Below are 22169 nucleotides of genomic sequence, written 5' to 3' on the forward strand. Positions count from 1 at the left end.
GCACCTGCTGTGCCATTCAAATCATGACCCTAGTGTCTGCAAAATACCTGCGCTTGTGACTGCCCGTTTAGTAGTAAAATATTGCATTAGTTGGTGCTTAGAGGAGTTAAGACACCTTTTGGTTCCAGTGCCACTGCACCATTCAAATCATGACCCTAGTGCTTGCAAGATAACTGCACTTGAGACTGCCAGTTTAGTTGTAAAATATAGCAATAATAAGAGTTTAGTGGGGTGCCTAGAGCTTTTGTTCCCGGTGCCTCTGCAACTGCTGCACCACTGAAATCATAACCCTAGTGCCTCCTAGATAAATGCACTTGTGTCAGCCTGTTTAGGAGTACAATTTAGCAATTATCCATATTTAGAGGGGTCCCTGTGGCCCTGGTGCCACTGCAGGTGGCTGCACCATTCAAATTATGACCCTAGTGCCTGCAAGGTAACTGCACTTGTGACTGCCTGCTAATAAGTCACTGAGAGAATAACAATTCAAAATAAAACGTCACCCAATTATACAATTTACTTTTCTTTAAAAACGAGTGGTAATTTAAGAAATTAATACACAAATAATTATAATATTTACAACTGTTATTCATCAGAAATGTAATTATTAAGTAATGAAAAACAGAACATAATGAGCCCACTTGCTGCTTTCTTTATATCTGCACTCAATACTCCATTGCAAGATGGCCGACATCTTTACACACATTTCAATGCAAATTGACTTGCGTTCAGTTCATCTTTTCACGTACAAACACTAACAAGTAACCAAACACTAAAAACCGGAAGGTGTACTTCGGCCACGTTCCACGCGATGGCAAAAGAAGTAAAAAAGCAGAGCAGAAATGCTGGAAGTGACCAGCTAGCCTATAAAAAGCAAGTCAAATCAAGTGACTCTGGAGCAGTGTTTGAATGAACAAACAAGAATTTCAGGTAAGTAAGGGCCAAAGTAGGGGAGGGTTCTAAGGCCCTTTATTTATTTTATTTCAGTAACATAATACTTCACAAGCACAGCGCAAGTGCTGTGCAGGCAAAACCAAAAGGGCTTTCACACAATGGTGTGGCAACACTACTAAATACATTAAATAGAACACAATGGAGGGGGGACCAGAGGTAAAGAAGGACATCACATAGGCTGAAAGAGCTGACAAAAGGTGGGAGTACTACAGAGAACACATTGGTTAAAAAAGAAAGCACAGGTGATAAGAATTAGAGTGCATGAGAAGGGTAGATAGAATGCCCATGAGATAGAAATATGATATGCAGCTACTCTGCAGGGAGTGGGAGAGAGAGATAGAGAGTATAGTGTAATTGAGTAGAACAAATAATTAAAAAGTTAGGGAGACAGGATGAGTCAACACACAAAGTGAATGTATGTGACAGCACAGAGAAGCAGGGAAGGACAGCGCAGGAGAGGAAAATAAGTTGAAAGAGGAAGGGCGAAAGAAAGGCAGAACTCCAAATTAATGAGACATAAACCACAAAAGAAGACAGAGTGAATTGGGAGAATTGAGCAGCGAGAACTATAGATAAAACACAGCAGAAGAGAAAGATAGCCCATGGGAGAAAAGAGAATTGGGGGGATAGGCCACTGCTGTACATCACCAACTCTGTAATTATGATTAAATTTTGCTCATCTTTGCAAAGGACATTTGTTGCCTTGCCAATGATTTTGTTTGCAATTTCGGGAATCTAATCAAATGTGGCATAACATTATTACATAAATACAAGTTTCTTTATGTAAAGTTTCGAGCAGGTCCTTCCACTGGGGAAAAACTAAAAAAAGGAGGAATAAAAACAAGCAGTTTTTATTTTAAATCTCAAAGGAATTTTCAGTGTCTGCTAAAGCAAAATTTGCTTAAAAGATTTAAAGCGAATGTGGCAAGAAACTAGAATTCTACTCGGATTAGGTCCTTTTTGTGGCCTGTGCAAATTAATTATATAGTGCTTGAGATATTTGCGCTACAAAAGGGCATGTAGCCGACTTTGAAAGGTTAAGTGTATGGCTATATTTATTATTTGAAAATACATGAATGCACTTGGATTTCCCTTTGTCTACTGTGGGATTCTTAAATTTTTTCAGATACCACGGATCCTCGCAACCGTACTGGCATGACATGAAAATATGTGTTGCAGCCATCATTACGTGATGAAAGGGATCTATGGGGCATATTTACAAAAAAGTGGCTTAACGCGACGCTTCACCAAAATTGGCAGCACTGCGGTGAGTCACTTCAGAAATGCAGGGATGCAGCATATTTACAAAAATATGGCGCACCCCTGTGTTTCCCCTAGCTCTAAATGTAGCTGCCTAGCGCCATCGCAGTCACCCCTGCACCATAGTCCAAGGGTGCCTACGTTGCAGGGAATGATTGTTCATGTGTAGGAAGGTGACCCTTCCTCCATATAAACAACCAATAATGGCGATTTGTTACTCCTGGGTGTACTGCAGAATGCAACACACATAGAAGTAGCAAATCGTCATTATTTAATGATTGTTTATGAGCAGGAAGGGACACCTTCCCACACACAGTCAGAATGCAGCACACATGCCACCCCTGAGGTGGCGTTAGTTTTTGGTGATGCCTCAGATTTACGTTTCCTTGTAAATCTGGGGCAGTGTCAAAAAGCAATGGGTGTTGCATGGGTACGGCCACAGCAATACCCTTTGCATGCCCCTCTGCTGAAGAAAACTGCATTGGGCCCATATTTACAAAGCAGCGATAAGCCATAAAAAGTGATGGACCTTTGGGAATATGCGCTACATACATGCTCGTGGCATTGCTTTGCGAATATGCTGAAGCCCCGGCCATCCTGGCTCAGGATCCAACAGGCATGTGCGAGCCCTGGAGTCTACAAGAAGAGGTGTAGTGATGTGCAACTCCTGGCAATGTCCGCCCTCCACTCTGACGGGCTGCTGATGACGACGAAGTTTAACTGCGGCATCCTGCACTGATATGAGCACACCAGCCACAGAAAGAAAGCCACAAACAGTACCACATCACTTGCAGGCCACAAGTACCGACCCCACACCTTATTCTTCGAGGACACATCCTTTACAGGTGACTGAGTTATTCAATTCAGACTACGTTCATTGCCAGGGCACCTCATGTTTTGAAGACAACCACTTTGGCTCTTGCATACATGAAAAGCACACCGATCGGAGGGCACAATTCGTGTTCTCAAACAGCTGTAAAAGCTCTCCAAATCACTACAGTCCTTCCTTCCCAGGTATGAGAAACGCTGCTCGATCAGAGGCATAGCTTGGTTACAAGAACAACTCTAGCTGTCCGCTGCACAATACTATATTGTATTGTAACCTTTGTATAGCACTTACAACCCCTATATGGGGTGCTCACGCGCTTAACTGCACAGGTAGCCTATGTTTCGAGCCTATAAGAGCAGTGTTGTCATGTTGTGCATAATCACCACCAAGGTGCAGTCATTGTGTTATGGGATACAGAGCCTGGTGGGGTGATAGGTGAATTTATGTGAGAGACAGACACCCACATTTTAATTAGCATACAGATTAACCAGCTAGTCACAGGGGCAGTGGAATGCCGTGTGCCCATGCAGTAAACAAAGAAGGCCCAGTAATCCATACAGCAACATGCACCAGGCAGAGATGCTGCTGAATTAGTAAAAGGGCAAGAGTGGGAAATGGTGGCAAAAGTAGTGGCCATGCACCATTTTATTTTATTTTATTTATTTCATACTGTCTACTGTTGAACTATGAGGAAGAACGATGTGGAAGAGTAATCAAGGCCGGCAACCTGATCAGAAACTACACAAAATTTAAAAGGCCAAGATTCCACCTACCCCGAAGGAAGACACCATTTGAGTAGCGATTTACGTTCCAAGCCATTTTCAGGTTCACAAAGCCTCTAAATGGCAGAAGAGCATCTAGGCAGGTCATAGCTCATTCCCCACCTAGAAGGGCTCCCTGTACATGGCAGAGAAAAAGGCAAAGAGCTTGTTGGTTGCAGCCTAAGGAGCGCAAAACCTAATAGCCTTCCATGTGTTACACTGCTGCAAAATACTTTTTGTGGATCCCAGAGACCATTGTTCTTTCCATTCACATAATGAGGCATCCTCCTTACCTCCTCCCAGAACACCCTCCACTTTCATTATTAGCAGTGAGTGACATTCTAGGGTAAAAAAACACACAATGGAGCGAAAGGAGACATACCCTGCTTCCAATATTTTGACTAAGACAGCAGCATGGCACCAATTTGGAGGTTCTCAACTTGATCCATCTTAGCCAAGCTCTTTTCTCACATTAGCTTTATGAAGCATACTTTTATCTATGCCTCCACTGCTTGGAGGATAAAACAGTTCCACTTACTATCCTGGTACCTTTACGAACAGAGACGAGTCACTCTTAAGCCCTCATCTGAAGAAAGTAACAACAAATAAAAGGGGCATCAAACCACTTACGCCACTAACGCTGTGCACTATCAAAGTTACAAAGGAAGAAAATGCTCCATCCTTCACCTGTAGGATGGCACCACGGTTCTTCGCAAGAACATTCTATTTCAGCTCCTGCTAATATGAGAGCAAAGCTGTAATCATCCTGCTGTCTTACATTTGCAGAATGTTTGTGGAAAGCCAGGTAAATCTTTACCGTTTGTCGTTGTTCACTGCTGGGCTTCAGGTCCTTTGTTCCACCATGCAAGTCTATATACCAGCTTACCTTGAGAAGCAGTTTGCCTCACAGAGAACCCATTTTTTGCTGACCAGCACACAGCTGCAGACATGGTCCCCATACTGGACGATGCTGGCCATCCATGGCCATGCCCCAACTGCTGCATCCCCACTGCCTGCCTTCCTAGCAGCGTTTACTGGCCGCCCACAAACTGAAAAAGAGAGAAGTCAGAGACATCACACAAAGCTCACTTCACAGGACTTCTGAAGAGAAAGATATGTTATGGCTGGAGGGAGGGCACAAAGAAAGGAATTCAAAAAAATATCTAAAGCTAGATTTGTTAGGCTCTACATTGCAATTAGTACCTATGGCATAGACAGAGTCCTATGTGAGTAGGCATCCCTTTTGGTATCTGCGAGAGTAGGCTGGGAGACTGCCTAACTTAAGAACAGGCAGCAATGGCTGAAATGCCCAATCTGAAGTGAAAGGACCTACGAACCTTGGCCTTAGGAGCTTGAAAGTGAATGCTGATCAGTGACTTCCATTCTGAAGAGTTTAAATACATGTTTAAGTATAGATCCTCCCAGCGAAAGGCTACATCTCTATTGATTAAGAAACAGATCACAGTCAAATCATGCAGTAGCCAAATTATTCACATATAAATGTAGGGAGATCTTCTTTCTCGGCCGTCTGCAAAGCTTGTTTCCCTGCTACTATTGGCAAATTACACAGTCTCGGACCTAACCTGAATCGCTGTTGTCAGAACAATTGGCGTTGTCTAGATCAGGTGGAACAGAGACAGGCTGAGGGGCAAAATAGGCCTCACGGGTCAAATCTTTGATCCACTCCCCAAAAGTACTGATTTCTGTGTAGACAGCAGGGCGGTCCGGCTCACCGCAGTTGCCACCAAAGCTGGCGATGCCAGCCAGGAACCAAGCTCCGTTTTCATTGCAGACCAATGACCCACCAGTGTCAATCTATCGAGAAAGAGGAAATACACAGTCATTATTTGCGCCCAAAGACATTTTCAGATGTATCTCATCACTACAACAATTACTGGGCTAATCAACTCCCTGATATGTCAATAGGCCCATGGAGGCAAGCAAGGTGAGTGCTGGACCAGGGCTTGTACTGTATCCAAGCTCCCGCCTCCTACTTTTATTTCCAATATTTCAGTCTTACTTAATGCAAATCATGTGATACATCATAAAGCAATTCCTTAAAACAAGTACTTAGCTTAAAAAGGAAATTTGAGGAACAAGCTACTTGCCTTCGGTAACGCCTTATCTGGTAGAGACTATGGCCCTCATTACGACTTCGGTGGTCTGCTGGCGGGGCGCTGCTGGTGGTGGAAGCGCCCTTTCCCTGCCGGACAACCTTCTCCCCGGAGAAGGTAAGGTGATCGTCCAACAGGGGAGGGGGGTAGGAGGGTGGGCTAGTTTTGTGTTGCATGTGTGGTCCCTGCGTGTGTGCATGAATGTGGGTATGCATGGTTGTATGCATGTCTGAATGTTGACGTGAGTGTGTGTCTGCATGTAAGTGTGGATGCGTGCGAGTATGCGTGTTTGGATGGGTGCAAGTATGTGTGCTTGAATGCGTGTATGAAGGTGAATGTGAATGCGTGTATGGATGTGTGCTTGAATGCTTGTATGAATGTTGTGAATGCGCGTATGGATGTTGTTGTGAATGCGTGTATGTATGCGTGCTTGAATGCGTAGATGAATGTTGTGAATGCGTGTCTGGATGTTATTGTGAATGCGTATATGCATGCGTGTGAGTGGATGCATGTATGTAAGTGTAGGTGAATGGGTGTATGTGTGGTGCATGTGGGTGTCTGTGTGCATGTATGCACAGGGGCAGGGGGTGCTGTGGCTGAAGGGGGTGGCGGAGGGTCTGTCTAGTGCTTGCTTGGGGGGGGGGGCATCTACCGGTGACAGGGAAGAAATTCCCTGTCATCGGTAGCCTTTCCGCTATGGTTTTTGTGGCGGTGCTAATGCAGTGGAAACCATAGTGGAAAGCTGGCTCCCAATACTGCTGGTGGTCTTCTGTGGACCGCTGGGTCAGAGAAGATCATCTTCGGCCCAGTGGTTCCGACCGCCATGGCGGTATGAGTGGAGATGTGGCAGTCTGCACCACCAGCCTGTTGGTGGTGGGATCGCCACATTTACGCTGGCGGTCGAAAGACCACCAGGGTCAAAATGACCCCCTATATCTTGCTGCAGATTCATTTTATTAGAATTTCCCCAGACGTCAGACTGAGCACTACCCCTGTGTGCCAGAAGGTGGTGTTGATCGGTCCTGCTTGCTTTGTCAGCATCATCCGCACCTGAAAAGACGCCAGCAGCACCTATATAGGCACCACCCATGCTTGTTGATGTCAGTTTCTTTTCACAAACTTACGCCAAGAGTGCTGAGCCATGAAGAACACTAACCACTGATGTGGAAAACTGGGACCTTGAAAGGGAATAGCCCTGTTCCTAGAAATCCATTCGGAAAGCCAGAAGGATGGGTGGGTCAGTAAGGAACCTGCAGCTAGATACAGTCTCTACCAGATAAGGTGTTACCAAAGGTAACTAACTTGTTTATCTGATACAGGCTCCTAGCTGCAGAAGAAGAGATACCAACGCAATACCATCCACCGAGGTGGGTCTGCGGGCTAATCTCAAATGAGGAAGACCTGCAGGACTGAATGGGCAAAATGTCCATTGCTACAGACCTGACTGTCCAGACAGTAGTGCTTTGTGAACATGTGCAAAGAGGCCCATGTTACTTCCTGACAGAAATCCACGACCAATGCAGCTAACGCAGTAGCTGCAGCTTTATATCTGGTGGAATGAGCTCATAAGCCCCATGGAGGTTACTTTTTAGCCAGTCGCAGCAGATCCTAATGCAGAGTACGTCCCATCTGGTGATGGTCCGCTTCTGAACCGCCCGACCATTCTTCGCTTCAACTACCCACAAAGATTTGGTCTTCAACTCGGAACTCTTTGTTCACTTAAGTTGGAACAACAGTGCTATATTTGAGTCCAGAAGGTGGAATCACTCCTCTTCTTTAGAGGGATGTGGATGAGCGTAAATAGTAGGCAAGGTGACAGATTTGCCTAAGTGAAATGGAGTGGCCACTTTTGGAAGAAAGGAGACATTTGTGCAAAGCACTAGTTTGTCAATATAGACAGTGGGGTAAGGAGGCTTGGATGACAAGGCCTGAAGTTCACTCACTCTTCAAACAGATGTAAGCACCACAAGGAAGGCTGTTTTGACTGTAAGAAGCTTGGAGGAACAATTATGGAGAGGCTCAAAAGGAGCACACATGAATAATGTCATGACAAGATTGAGGTCCCACTGAGGCAAGTAAAATAGGGAAGAGGGAAAGAGATGTAAGTGACCATTAAGAAATCTATTCACAAGAGGGGACTTGAAGAGAGATGGCTGCAAAAAAAGAAGAGATAGTAGAAAGATAGTCCTTGAGAATGCTCAGTGCAGAGCCGTGCTGGGCAAGAGAAAGTATGAAAAGGAGAACCTGAGAAAGAGGGCAGACAAGGAATCAACTTTTTTTTATGCACACTATGCCACCATTTCTTTTCCATTGGCAGCCATATACCATCTTAGTTGAGGGCAGCCTGACAGCCAAGATGACATCCAGACTTTGGGAGGTATGTTAAAAGCTGTCAATTGCTGCTGCTCAATCTCCATGCAAGAAGGTGGAGACTGGACAGATTCGGGTAGAGCATCCTCCCTTGCTTCTGCGGCAGAATCCTCCCGAAGGGGCAGCCTGATCAGAGGATCAATGACCATGCTCAGTAGCTCAGCATACCAAACTCTGTGCCCAGTCCAGAGCCACAACAATAACTTGTGCCCGGTCATTCTTGATCTTCTTAAGAACTGTGGCCAGGAGTAGTATGGGTGGAAAGGTGTATAGGAGACATGAGCTTTACTCAAGATGAAAAGCATCTCTGAGGGAGAGCCACCTTGAAAACTCCACCGTGAAAAACTGCTGACATTGTGTGTTCTTAGCGGAGGGGAACAGATCTAAACAAGACTCTCCCCACTGCTGAAAGAGATCTTGCACCACCTCTGGATGGAGACACCATTCATGTTTCTCAAAGCATCTTCAGCTGAGTTTGCCTGTCCTGGCGTTCAGAAAGCCTGCCAGGTGCTGGACCACCAGGAATATGCCGTGATGTTCCAGCCATGTCTATAAATGTAGAGCGTCTTGACAAAGGGTCCACGACCGTACCCCGTCTTGTTTGCTGCAGTACACCTGCACTTACCTCCACTTGATGGAGGGTAGAAAGGCTTGTCAGATCGTTCAGAGCTCCAGCAAGTTGATGTGGAGTCCGGATTCCGTCAAAGACAAGAGTTCTCCGATCTCCACCTCTGCCAGATGGCCGCTCCTTACCAGGAGTGATGCACCTGTCACTACTGTGAGATCTGGGTGGGGAACGGAGAGGGGTTTGCCTCTGACCCAATCATGGTTTGTTAGCCACAACTGCAGGGCCTTCACAGTTCCCCTTGAGATCTCAACCATGTCAGAGAGATTCCCCTGAAGCTGCACCCACTGGAACTTCAGGTCTCATTGCAGAGCCTGCATATGCCATTGCACATGTGTTACCAGCAGGATGCAGGAGGCCATGAGTCCCAACAGCCTCAAAGTCTGCCTCACTGAAATCCAGGATAGAGGCTGAAACATCGGTATTATAACCTGAATATCCTGGACTTGCTGTTTGGGAGGATAATCCAGAAACATCATTGTGCACAGAACAGCTCTGATGAAAGGGAGAGCTTGAGAGGGAGTCAGGTGTGACTTTGGCACATTTATAGTGAACCTCAGCGAATGCAGGAGGTCCGCCATATTGTGGAGGTGGGAGACGACAGCCTGGGGAAAGCCCAACCTCTACAGCCACTCGTTGAGATAGAAGACTGACACTCCTGATCTCAGCAGATAAACTGCAACCACTACTGTCACCTTGGTGAACACCCAAGGGGTGCTGGTGAGGCCAAAAGGGAGTATGGCAAACTGAAAATGCTCGTGGCCTACTGTGAATCGTAGGTAGTGCCTGTGTGCAGGCATGACAAGAATGGGGAAATATGCATTCTGCAAGTCCAATCCTAACCAGGGCAGACTGGACCTGAGTTAACATGAACATTTTGAACTTCTCCTTCTTGAGGAATTAGATGGGGGGCCGTAGGTCTAGGACAGGGCCATAGGTTTAGGAAAGGATGAAGGCCTCTATCCATTTTTGGCACCAAAATGTAGCAGGAATAACAACCACGACCCACTTCTGGCATCAGCATCCTCTCTATGGCCCCCTAGGCCAAGAGAACTGTGGCTTCCTGGTGGTAAAAGGACAGATGATCCTTCATCAGCCTGTCGTAAGATGGTGGCATGAGGGTAGGAGTGGTTGAAGGGGAGGGAGTAGCTCCTTTGGACAATCTGCAAAACCGACCTGTCCGATGTTATGGACTGCCAGTGGGGCAGGGGATGGCGAATCCTGCCGCCAAACAGATTCCCATCATGGTATGAGTGCAGATTAGGAGGATTTGGAGGCTGCCAGGGAGGTGGTGGATTGTCTCGACCACTGCCTGCCTGACTCATGGAGGTCTGTGGGTACTGCACCTTCACCCATGCACAGGCTGTGTAGCATATGCACCAAGGACACTGGGAGGGTATTGGTGTGGCTGGAAGCCCTTTCCTTAGCCGCAAAAGGTGCATTGGCTGTAGCCCAACTGTCCTTAAAGTGCTCCAGTGCAGAATCCACATTGTTGCGAAAGAGACAGGAGCCATTAAAGGGCATGTCCATTAGGGATAATTGGACATCACCTGGAAAGCCAGTCGTCCTCACCCAGATGTGGAACCTCAAGGCCACCTTCGATTAAACCAATCTGCCCAGTGAGTCGGTTGTGTCAAGTCCCCAATGGATGGTGAACTACGCTGCTTCTCTATCATCAGCAACAGCCTCAGAGAGCACAGCCGGGGCCTCCTCCGGGGCCACTGGTAGCACCTGTGCAATCGAGCCTCACAGAGCATGAGAATAATGGCCCAAAAGGCATGAAATGTTCATGGACTGCAATACCAGGCTGGTGGAAGAAAACATCTTCTTCCCCAAAGAGTCCATTTTCTTGGATTCCTTGTTCAGGGGTGTGGTAGGGAATGTGCACCACCAAGCTCTCTGCGATAGGGTGTTGGGTGAGGGAGTTTGGGTCTCCCGGTGGGGAATGGTGATGACAGGCAATTGTTCTATTCACAGTAGTCCCTGTGCTGGGTTTGAACCAGGTCCCCAGAAGGAAGTCAGTGAGTGCTTCATTAAACGGGATAAGCAGTTCTGAAGGGAAGACTCTCAGATGAAGCACCTCTGTCAAGACTTAAGTCTTGACTGACACTGAAGGCAGCTGAAGGTCAAGGACCTCCGTACTACCATTGCAAAAGAAACTCCTCCTCCATAGCCACCGCAGAGGGAGAAAGTATCTGGAGATGTATCCTGTCCACTTGCTTCACCCAGTTCCTCCTACCATTCCATACTGGGATCTTCGTATTGCTGGTATTCTTAAGGGCCCAGTGTCCCCTCTCACACTGAAAGCATCAGCATCTGAACTGGCGTCGGAGAAGGTCGAGATTGCACAACTGGCACGAGTCCGGATCCAGGAAAGGATCCTCAGGACCCAAGTGGAACAGATACCAAAACAGCCAGGCTACAGGAAAAATGCCATTGTGCAGTCCTGGCATGTTAGGTAAATATTAAGTTGCCAATAATCCCATCTGCTGTAAAAATTGCTGACTTGAAGAAAAAATCCGTTACATGCTCAAATGGATCAAAAACTATTCAAATCGCCGCACAGGGAGCGAAGCGGCACCAGATCGTTTTCAAAAGTTAACTGGTCACATTTCAGCAGCTGATTGCTGCGGTTTGGCATTAAAAGAGACGAGTCTTATACGCAGATACTATAAACATTCTCATTTGAAGGAGGAGGTAAGGTCATTTGTTCACAGCATGAAACAAAATCTTTAATACTTCTAATTCAAACAGGGTGGAAAGAATAATTCCTGAAAATGACTTCATTAATTGTGCACGGAATTTAATGTTCACATCACAGACACAGTTCCCAAAATAGCAGCCATTTCAAGAGGGGCCCAACGACTTTATAAGAATGCCAAACATGATGCACTTCTTTTTAAACTCAATGTCTTGAATATCAAAGAGCCCCTTTGTTAGATACGTTCTTAATAAATATAAATGTATTATAAGGCTTTCCGTGAATGCTTTTAATGAATAGTGAGGGTATCAGAGGCCTTGTGTGAATACAGTCTGATGCCAAAACGAAAGACAAAATTTGGAACATAAATGGAATATGGTGAATATCATAAGGCACACCCTATAAGAAGTGTGTACTTGTAAGACTATTTTCTGAGGAATCCAGCTGTGTATATGCTCGCACTATGTTCTGTACTTTTGGAAGAAGAAAGGCTAGCTTTAATAAAAGATCTTTCACGTACTCCCGTGCAAGATAAATTATTTATTGCTGGTAAAAAATATATTTTGATTATATGATCTCTTGTATACGTCTAGAATTCTTTCTCAGGAAACCTATGCATTTTGATAACAAAGGAGCCATTTTTTTTATTATTGTAAAAAAATGTCAAACCGGCTAGACAAAAATGGAACAGGATATGTTATACAATTTCCCAATAATGAAACAGCTCTGTAATATATATTTTTAACTTCATGATGTAACATAATATTTTTTTCATGCTGCATATTTTATTTAACCCTTCTGCATAATCTTGTCTTCTGCATAATTTTAATGGCCTCCGACCTAAATTACTTTGCTGCAAATAATGCTGCAGAAATTTACATTTCGGGAGGGGGGGAGGTCACTATATCGAGTTAGGCCATTAGGTATTTCTAATCGAACAATAAGTGTGCTATCTATAAATAGTATAACTGGCTCTGATGCAAACGTATATCCACAATAGTGCATCTAAGAGTATAAACACACTTTAGATGGTTACAATGTTTAATGGGGCTGTTTACTGTGACCCCTTGTGGTGAGATTTGCCTGAATTATGTGGGTCTATTGGCACTGTACATTGGAGTGTTGCACCTAGGATCAATCAATCAATCAATTAATCACCATTTATATAGTGCAGCTTATCACCCAGGGGGCCTCAAGGTGCTAGCTGGGGGGCGCGGGTCAGTCGAAGAGACAGGTCTTGAGGTCCTTCCTGAACTGAGCCAGCGATGGGGACTGCCTGAGGTGGAGCAGCATCATGTTCCAGGTCCAGGTGCTTAGGATGAGCACAGAGAAGCATAAAGGAGAGGTCAGGATGAGTATGTCAATGAAGTTAGGAGTCAGTGCCAGTATGTAGGACAAATCTGCACAAGAAGAGGAGCAAAGCTTTCTTTTTTTAAAGTGAAGTAAACAACTTATAAACAGTGGTTCCCGAACTAGCTAAACTGAGACCCTCATTGAAAGATCCCTCTTGTGCTAAGTTATATCTAGTTATGATAAATTGTAAATATACCCCATAAGATTTCTTGCCACACAGCGGAGGATGTTGAACATTTTTGGGTAATTCACATAGGATTCATTGAAGACTGAGAGTTGCCACTTACATATTTTTCCCAAGAGTGATGCTGAGATCCTTTGTAAGTTCCACTGAACAAATATACATGGCATATTTGCTCATGCACAAATCCTCAGGGAATCACAAATGCACTTAATTACTTTTTTTTCTTTTACCTCCATGCGGGAAACCTCTTCTCTTACATCGTCAACCATTTATGTGGTGGTCTCTCTCCATTCCTGCCATTAAAAGCAATTTGTTTCTGTCCTTGACAAGAGTAATCCTAAAACCGTTGCCAGATTCGAAATTGGTCTGGGAAAAAAGTTTGTGAATTCCTATATACTTGTAATGTGTTCACAACCATTCAGTTTATTCTCGTCCTGGAACACCCATTTGTCACACCCCTGAGAGTAGATTTAAAACCCGAAAATGTTTGTGTGAGTAAATCATTTTTATTTATAATAATGTTTGGTGTTCATAAAATAATGGCTACTTGTGTATGTATGTTATGTTAAACTTATATGTGCAAACAGCTTTATGAATCAGGCCCATTGTGACATATTCTGACATTAGCTAAGAAAACAATTTTACTTCTTTTACATTTTTACACATAGGATTGCCTTCACCTGAATTATAAGTAGAAATCTAATGTTCTGCCAGTAACTACATCTTGCATTGGTATATCATATGCATACTGTAGGAAGTTGGCCCATTGTGTGCTGGACACCTATGGTGTTACACCTTATACTGGGTGCAGGCAAGCCCCAATTAGATTGTGTTACAGTGTCTAGACAGCCAGGGCTCTCTAGGGTAGCTGTGGTGAGCAGCTAAGACTTATCTAGAAGGGATGTGAAGCACTTGCAATACCACAATAGTCACACAGTAGCTTCTCCCACATGAAAGGAACCATACAGTGTTGCAAAAATAAAGGTACTTCATTATAGGCACACCAAACTAGACTACCATTGGTATACCTCCCTTTGGAGGTATGCACACACAAAATATACAAAGGTAAGTACTCCGGAAAAGCATAAAGTAGCAAGGGCCCTGTAGGGGGGCCAAACTTTATACTACAAAAATGGAATGCAAATGGGTGTCCCCCACTAGAGTGTATGGCGTGGTTAGGCAAGTGCCAGGGGAGAGTGGACCCCCAAAAGGTAAGTACCTAGAAGATTCCCAGCGGCCGGGTGCAGAGAGGTAAGTTATCTGGTTTTCCCATAGGTTTTCACATAGGGATGTCACAATTGGAGAATGCAGAGGCAGGCCCGGACCAGTGGAACCCAAGGGCAGAATCTGGGTGAAGAGGACCTGCAAAAGAAGGGAACAGAGTTCAGTCCACACAGGAGTGTCCAGGTGGGGCAGGAGCAAATGCCCATCCTTCTGTAGATAAAGATCCGGGTCTATGGTGATGGATGAAGTCCTGCTGTGGGGTCCAGGGGATTCAGAGGAGTCCCTGAATGCACCTACCAGCTGTCCCTCGATGGTTGTTGGATTGCAGATGGGTCAGTGGTTAGGACGGCCACCAACAAGCACAAGCAACTGCAGGAGGAGCTGTTGGAAGTTTTGCAGAGCTTGTGGATGACCAGCAAGGTCCTGGGGACTCGATCCATAGAGGGGAGTCCAGACTGACACTCAGAAGACAGGAGAGCCAGCAGAAGCAGTTGGAGCCCCCACAAGTGGCCCACTGGCAGCAGGCACAGTAAGTTGCAGTGAGGCCCAGTCAGCACACCTGAAGAAGAGTCCCATGTCACTGAAGCAGCAGAGAGGAGACTTACTTGCAGAGGTAGAGTGTTGGGGGCTGGTGCTACTTGGAGCCTGAAGATCCCTTGGAGCAGGAGTCAACATGCCTTGGTGCAACATCCGCAGTGCACAGGGATTCTGTCCCAGTGGCAGAGGCAAGGACTTATCGTCTCCCACTTTGGAGAGCAGGCAGAGAGGCGGCAGGGGTTCCCTCAGAACCACCATCTGTGTTGGAGAATCTCCACAGTTCTGCAGGACAGAAGATCCTACCAGCCCAACATTGTTGCCTTAGGTGCCTGCGGATACAGGGGAGTGACTCCTTCACTCCAATGGAGATTCCTTCTTGCTTCTTTGCTGCAGCTGAAGTCTTGCCGACCCCAGAGGATGCACAGCTGTGGAAATGTTGCAGATTGCTGACAGGAGCAGTGGAAACAATGTTGCAAGGTTCCTGTGTTGCCCAGCAGAGGTTCCGGAGGCCAGGAGCAGAAGATGTCTTTTCAGAGAGGTTCTAGTGGAGTCTTGCATGACAAATCTGGGGACCCACCCTCAAGGCAGTCCCCAAATAACCCAAAAAGGGGGTTTGGTCACTCGGAGTGACCACCTATCCTGAGGGGTTTCTGACAGAAGCTACCTAGTCTACTCCATCAGATGCTCCCAGACGCCTCTGTCCATCTTGGTTTCAAGATTGCAGAACCAAGTGGCCACCTGGAGGAGCTCTAGGCACCACCCTAGGGGTGGAGCTGGACAGGGGAACTGGGCACTCCACTTTCCTTTGTGTGTTTTTCCGTCAGAGTAGGGACCAGTTTCCCTGGACTGATGCAAATCGGCTTATGCAAGGAGGGCACCAAATCCCTAGCCCAGTAACATCTATTTCCAAAGGAGAGGAGGTTGCTGTTCTGCCTTCCCCTGCTTGAGCTGGTCATGCAGCAGGAGGGCAGAATCGTGTCTGAGGGGCTGCAGCAGTGCAGGCTGCCCGCTGGCCTGGAAGACTGGAAGACTGGTAGGAGCAGAACTGGAGGATCCTCTAAGGAACCCACAGAGTGCATGGAATCATGCCACCAATTCTGGAATCAGGATTGGGGTATAATTCCGGCATGTTTAATACCAAACATGCCCAGGTTCGGAGTTAGCCTTTTTGTAGCTGGACCACAGGTTCAGTTTATAGCTAAAATGTAGTCCAAGGAATTGGAACTGTAGTTCATAGGAGCACCTCTGCCCACGCAGGGGTGCCCACACACAGGGACCTGCACCCTGCCCTTTGGGCTGGAAGGGCCTACCAGAGGGTTGACTAACAGTGACCTAGTGTAGTGACCAGCAGTGAAAGGGTGCATGCGCCTTTTCACGCAGGCTGCAAATGGCAGGCCTGCAGACACAGTTTGCATGGGCTCCCTTAGGTGGCATGATACATGCTGCAGCCCATGGGGACTCATGCTGTACCAATGCCTTGGGTACCTAAGTACCACCTACCAGGGACTTATAGGGGTACACAGGTATGCCAATTGTGGGGTGTAAGCAGTACAAAGACAACCAAATTTAGAGGAGAGAGCACAGACACTGAGGTCCTGACTAGCAGGATCAAGTGAAACCAGTCCAAGCATCTTGACATCAGGCAAAAAGTGGGAGTAACCATGCCAGAAAAGAGGGGACTTTCATACTCATACCTATGCATATCAATAGCACTTTCTGTACATATCTACAGAAGTTGTCATTAGCATTAGCAATTTCACTAATTACCCAACAATGTGTTTTTCTAAATACATCTACCTGTTGACTGACCACCCATTTGGTCAAAGCATGTTCCCTGTTGTTGATCCACCTCACTGATAACGAGCAGTCTGCCATATCGCAACATTAGAATAATTCATATTATGTATAACAACACATTTTTTGCAAATCAAAGGATAGTACCATCCTTCCATGGAAGCAATAAGTAATCATCCAAAAGATGGCAGACACCGGCTACGGTGATGTGACTGAAGGAATTCGGCCAAAGGGACAGGAGTGAATTTGTAGGTTTAGGGATTGGTGTGCCTCAATGTACTTGAGTGTTTGTCATAGTCTTGCAAGTAGATGTTCCTATCCAGTCTGCAATTGCCTCAAACAGACAGCGTCTTCTCCCTTTGTGGCAGCCATATTGGTTGTGATAAAAGAAAACTACCATGCAGCTGCCATGTTCTCGCAGTTCTTATCCCCTCGTTGACCTCTAAAACAACTACACAGCACATGCTAGAGATGAAACTCTCTCCAGACTTCTGATTTCTAATCCGAGGTATCCGCAAAATGATTTATTGCTAAGTAATTATAATTTATACCCTTATTTCTTGTCACTACTGAATATGCACATAGGGCTACCTCACATGGATTGACTTAGTATGCAGATTATTTGAATGTTATCATGTGCTGATTATAACCAGTGATTCACTAAGTATGTTTATTATTGCTTTGTATGGCGCAGATCAACCTCACTCTTGAAAGTACGATTACATTTACCCTACGCAAACATTTGCTTATTTTTTTAGACTGGTATATGGATACTCCCGTTTCACAATTTGATTAGAGAACTCTTTGCTTTCCGTTTGAACAATTCACAGTTATCATAAGCCATGTGCCACCAACCAGCTTTGACTCTATAGAATGGCAGCACTCGCTACCCCTTCGAGACTGCTACTGTTTCTTCCTGCGGCATGCTTTTTCTGCACCGTCACCTACTTACTCTAGAATTCCCTGTTGCCATGTCTTACTCAGGTAGCAATACTCATGTCATTCCATTTGTAACATCAACAAATGTGATGGCGCTTTTTGCCTCCAAATAGCACAAAGACTCTGGACAGTATTGAATGGTGAAAAATACCAAACCAGAGCCTGAGCATTTTGCGGAAGGGTACAGTCTGCTATTGACTTTACGTTATGGCTTTGGCCAAAACACATCTGCCAGAAGCAGGCTCTCTAATCCAGACACGGACTTTACACTAGAGACTCGCAGCCCCACTAGCTGTACTCGCCAGGCCATCTCCTGGTGTAGGCTCTTCTCACCAAGTAAGTTTCCATAGAGCTCGTCACATAGTGCTAGGCAGAGATGTAGGGTTTACCAATGCTTGTTTCCTAACCATGTTGCTAATACCCCAAATGTATAAGAATCGTGTTCTCTGCCCCTAGAGGATTACTTGTGAGTTCAAAAGCAATGGTATCATAGTATGGCCTCTAGAACGAAACCTCATGTGGTAGAAGGCGAGCGTACAATGTGAGTGGATCTACGAAAGGGAAACATCTTTCAAGCACACACTCACCTGGCAGGTGCTGGTCTGGCCTTGTTGTGGTGCACCACAGATCATCCCAGGCTGTAGAGAGACACTCGCATTGGTGGAACCAGACCGGCTATAGATGCAGTTACATCTATTCGTTCCAATCAGATTAAGCTCTGCTTCTTGGAGCTCTGGGGAGGACCCTGTGGGAGAATTTATAGGGTTCTGGTCAGCATAAACATATTGCATGGAAGTGCTTAACAAGAATGATGGCATAGGTATAGGGAACCCATATTCAAAGCTGTGTGATCAAAACAGAAACAAAAGTGCAGGTAAACACTATCTAAAAAAACCTTCACTACAGAGATGTCCCTTTACTCTCCAGTTAGAAATACTGTACGTCTGCTAAGTACTGTTACTCTCTTTTTAAAAATAAAGAGTGCAGGCACTCAGTGACTGGCAGTACCTTCCCATTGTAAGCACTGATTCAAAGAGGAAACATAAAGATAGAAGAGGCGAGGAGAACAGACAGTGAGGAGGATTGTGGGAGAGATGAGTGAAGGCAGTGCTGCTGGAACAATGTTCAGAGTTGGGTGCTGCCATTTGTGTTACATCACTGAAGTCATAGTGAGTATGAACAATCCAAGCGTCACAAGTGTACCATATGTAGCCAGAAGAGAGCATTATCGGGGTAGTATGTAGCTGGAAGTATACTTTGTAGTGCACTGTCAGAAACATATTATTACTAAATTATGCTGTGTAGCGCACTGCCATTTACAGTCAGCACATGTTCCATTGAAATGCCTACTAAATTCACACAGGCATACAGTTTTACAGATGAAACTATCTAGTGTGCAAGCAATATTATGTGGAAATTGGGTTTCTGCAAAAATGTTGCACATCATCAAATGTAGTGGTTTGCTTTGTTTCTATTAAAATCTTTGTTTCCATCACACTTCATAATTCTAAAAAATTTACATCATTTGGGCTTACCTAACTGCTGATATATTCTAAATTGTTTGTACAGCTCTGGTACAGGTATTTAAATGTTGCTGTGTGTTAAAAAAAATGATATCCCACAGCCTTTCCTTTCACACTCCCTGCTCCCCAGCAAGATTGTCACATACTTCACTTTACAAAATCCTCTAACATTGCAGTCAAATAAAGAAAAGTAAATACCAATCTCCAAGTTAAAAGATTAAGCAGTAATTTGTCAGAAGACACAGCCTGACCTTTGATCTTTCTTTGAAGCACAGCTACAAAATAAAAAACACAGTTTAAAGGCATCTTTGTCGTACATTCGCCTTCTGAAGTCCAGCATCGTGTTTTTTGGGGTGTGATGCAGCGTCTCCCGCTCCCTTACTTCCAGAGCCTATGAATGGAGTTAGTCACAGGTGAACGAGGGGAGGGAACTGTGATGGGAAAGTGAGAGAGGGGGACTGAAGGGTGGCATGGTGGTAGCTGAAGAGGTTGCCGGAATGAAACCTTTACTATAAAAGACTGTAGGGAACTATGTACAATTTCACCCATATATGATGTAAGCACATTTGACAAAACAGGCTGTGAAAAAAAGGTTCCTGTGCTGCACTCATAGAAGATTTCGGGTCCGTAACTCCATGTTAAAGTTACTGGTATATTTTTAGTAGAGGAAACATTTGAACAGTGTTATGATATTGGAGAGCCGCCCTTTGACTCACCACATTCTTAGCCCTGTTAATGTTCTGGCATTTATCTGAAGTTGGACCCATTCAAGGGTGTTGAATGAAGATCTTCTCTAAAATGTGACTGCCATTTAAAGTAAACTTTAGAAATTACTAACCTCCATATTCGTGGATTCTTCTGGACTCTTCATGGTGTTCATTTTTTAAAGGGTCTTTCACCACTGCTTGAGGGCCTCACCACACAATTTCTGGGATAGTCCAATGCTTCAAAGACCGACATTCTGGTCTTCAGAGCCCTCTGCCATCACATCCACACATTGCACCTCCTAAAGCACTTTGGTAGACACGGTATGCAGACAACGCTATGGGTCGAGGTGCAATGGACTTTGGAGATGTTCTACTTTTCCTGTCCTCCTGTCCCGAAGACGTTGCCATAGATACAAAGAGCAAAGAAACATGTCAGCCTTCTCTTTTTAAATGATCTCAACGTGCCCCAATGTTTTTGACCATGTATGGAGAATGAAAAATTAACATCTCCCAATCTCTTATTGCATTTTTAGATGAACTATGTAAAGGTTACAGTTGTAAATGTGCAGACAAGCATGAGTCGAGTAACTAGATAACCATTGTGCCCCTGATTACATTTAGGTTTAGTTATCAGCAGGCGGCCATATTCTTTTCCCTAAAGTTGAAGGTGTGCAAATGGTCCTCCATAATCGCTCAAGACCATCTATCCTTTACTCCTTTTACCAACGGTGAGCAGACATCGATGACTAGATGCCCAGGACACAGCAGACTTCGCACCTACTCTTTCTTTTTGTACTTTCCATGAGGTGTCTCCTCCATACGGTGTGTCTAACTCTACCAACGTCTTTCCTCCCATGGCGCTGGTGAGAAGTAATTTAAATTAAGCAGCACTACCCAGGATCTTACATTATCAGTTGTAGATCCTTTTGCAGAAAATCCCTCAATTCCTTGGAGTTTCCTCGTTCTAACCAGACAGCAGCTTCCTGACAGGACTTTAATTATCCCGGAACAGTGTGAGTGAAGGGTCCTCAATCAGTTATCATCCATCATGACTCCTGTTTTTTGATAATTAGAAATAAAAGGCCGCCTAAGGACACAGGCTTAGGTAACAAATTACCGGCATTTCGGTGTCTGTGTGCTTCTTTGATGGCAACAGTGTGTGAGGACACTGGCAACAAGGAGAGGGCCGCCTTCCACCCATGCCCGACGCCCTGGAATGGAAATCCACCCATAGCACACACCACCTCCAAAGCGAGGAACTATTGCAGCCTCCACAGTGAGACCTTTCCTGGGAATGTCTGTGCAGAGTGATGCGACTACAGACACATTCACGTGGCCCCTATGGGCTGCACAGATGAACAGCTATGTCAAAGGCACCAAGGAGACAAACTGAGAAGTCAGATTAACCCTCCTTCTTCTTACGGCAGAGAGGAGGTTTTCAAATGGTCTCGCAACCTTCCAACCAATGGGGATACACATGAGTATGAAAAGGCAATCACAGCTCTGAACGCACATTTTGACCCCCAGACGAACACAGATTTTGAATGGTTTAACATTTTTATTTTATTTTAAAGTATTTATAGTGCATGAATGATCAACCCTACTATGGTAGCTGTGCACTGATCCCAAACATCAGAAACTGTAAGTAAAGGATGGAGCAAAATGGTAGTTAACATGAGTACGATGTGGTCTTTGACTCTGAGGCAAAACACCAGCCAGACTGCATAATTTTCAACTGGCTGACGTTTTTGAATCAAGCAGTCCAAGAGCACTGGCTAGGCTGCGTTGCATTAGTCAATCCTCGAAGAAATAACAGCATTTAGAATTGTCACACTGTGCAAAAACAGATTAGATTTTCATTAGGGCGCATAGTTACAAGAAGCACTAATTCTCTTCATCATTGACCTGCCCGATTTAGAGTGGAAACAATACTGACCCCTTACATTTTTCACACAAATGAGCGATTTTCACAGGCCAAAAATGGAGAGTCCAAAATGTGGCGGCTTTCAAGAATCTATCACTCTTAGTTATGTCCCCTTTCAACCTGAAGAGACTGTGAAACGTCCATTGTTCAGGTAGGTCATTAGTGAACTTTAAAATAGCCTGGATGTCATCAAGGTACAGCAAAACAGTTGCATCCATGGGACTGAATGGGTTCTGCTGGCAAAGCCACATAAGGATTGAATAACAACAGAGAGAATATTGAACCTGAGAGAGCCTGCAGTTTAGAGTATGTACAGATGAAGAATGACTGTCCACCTTTTTCTGGAATGGTCTATTGGAAAACAAACTGCTAC

General features: G+C 45.0%; 1 protein-coding gene across 1 annotated transcript in view; it reads right to left on the reverse strand.

Moving 5' to 3' along the window:
• The window catches only part of LOC138304273 (serine protease 53-like), a 194662-nt gene that overhangs the window by 24781 nt on the left and 147712 nt on the right, over window positions 1-22169 (reverse strand). The window contains exons 9-11 of the mRNA XM_069244197.1: window positions 18230-18387; window positions 5385-5616; window positions 4688-4850 (exon numbers count right to left, since the gene is read on the reverse strand). Of these exons, the coding sequence (XP_069100298.1) occupies window positions 4688-4850; window positions 5385-5616; window positions 18230-18387 (553 nt within the window). The remainder of the gene's footprint in view (window positions 1-4687; window positions 4851-5384; window positions 5617-18229; window positions 18388-22169) is intronic.

Source organism: Pleurodeles waltl, chromosome 7 (genome assembly GCF_031143425.1).
Source record: "Pleurodeles waltl isolate 20211129_DDA chromosome 7, aPleWal1.hap1.20221129, whole genome shotgun sequence".
NCBI lineage: Eukaryota > Metazoa > Chordata > Amphibia > Caudata > Salamandridae > Pleurodeles > Pleurodeles waltl.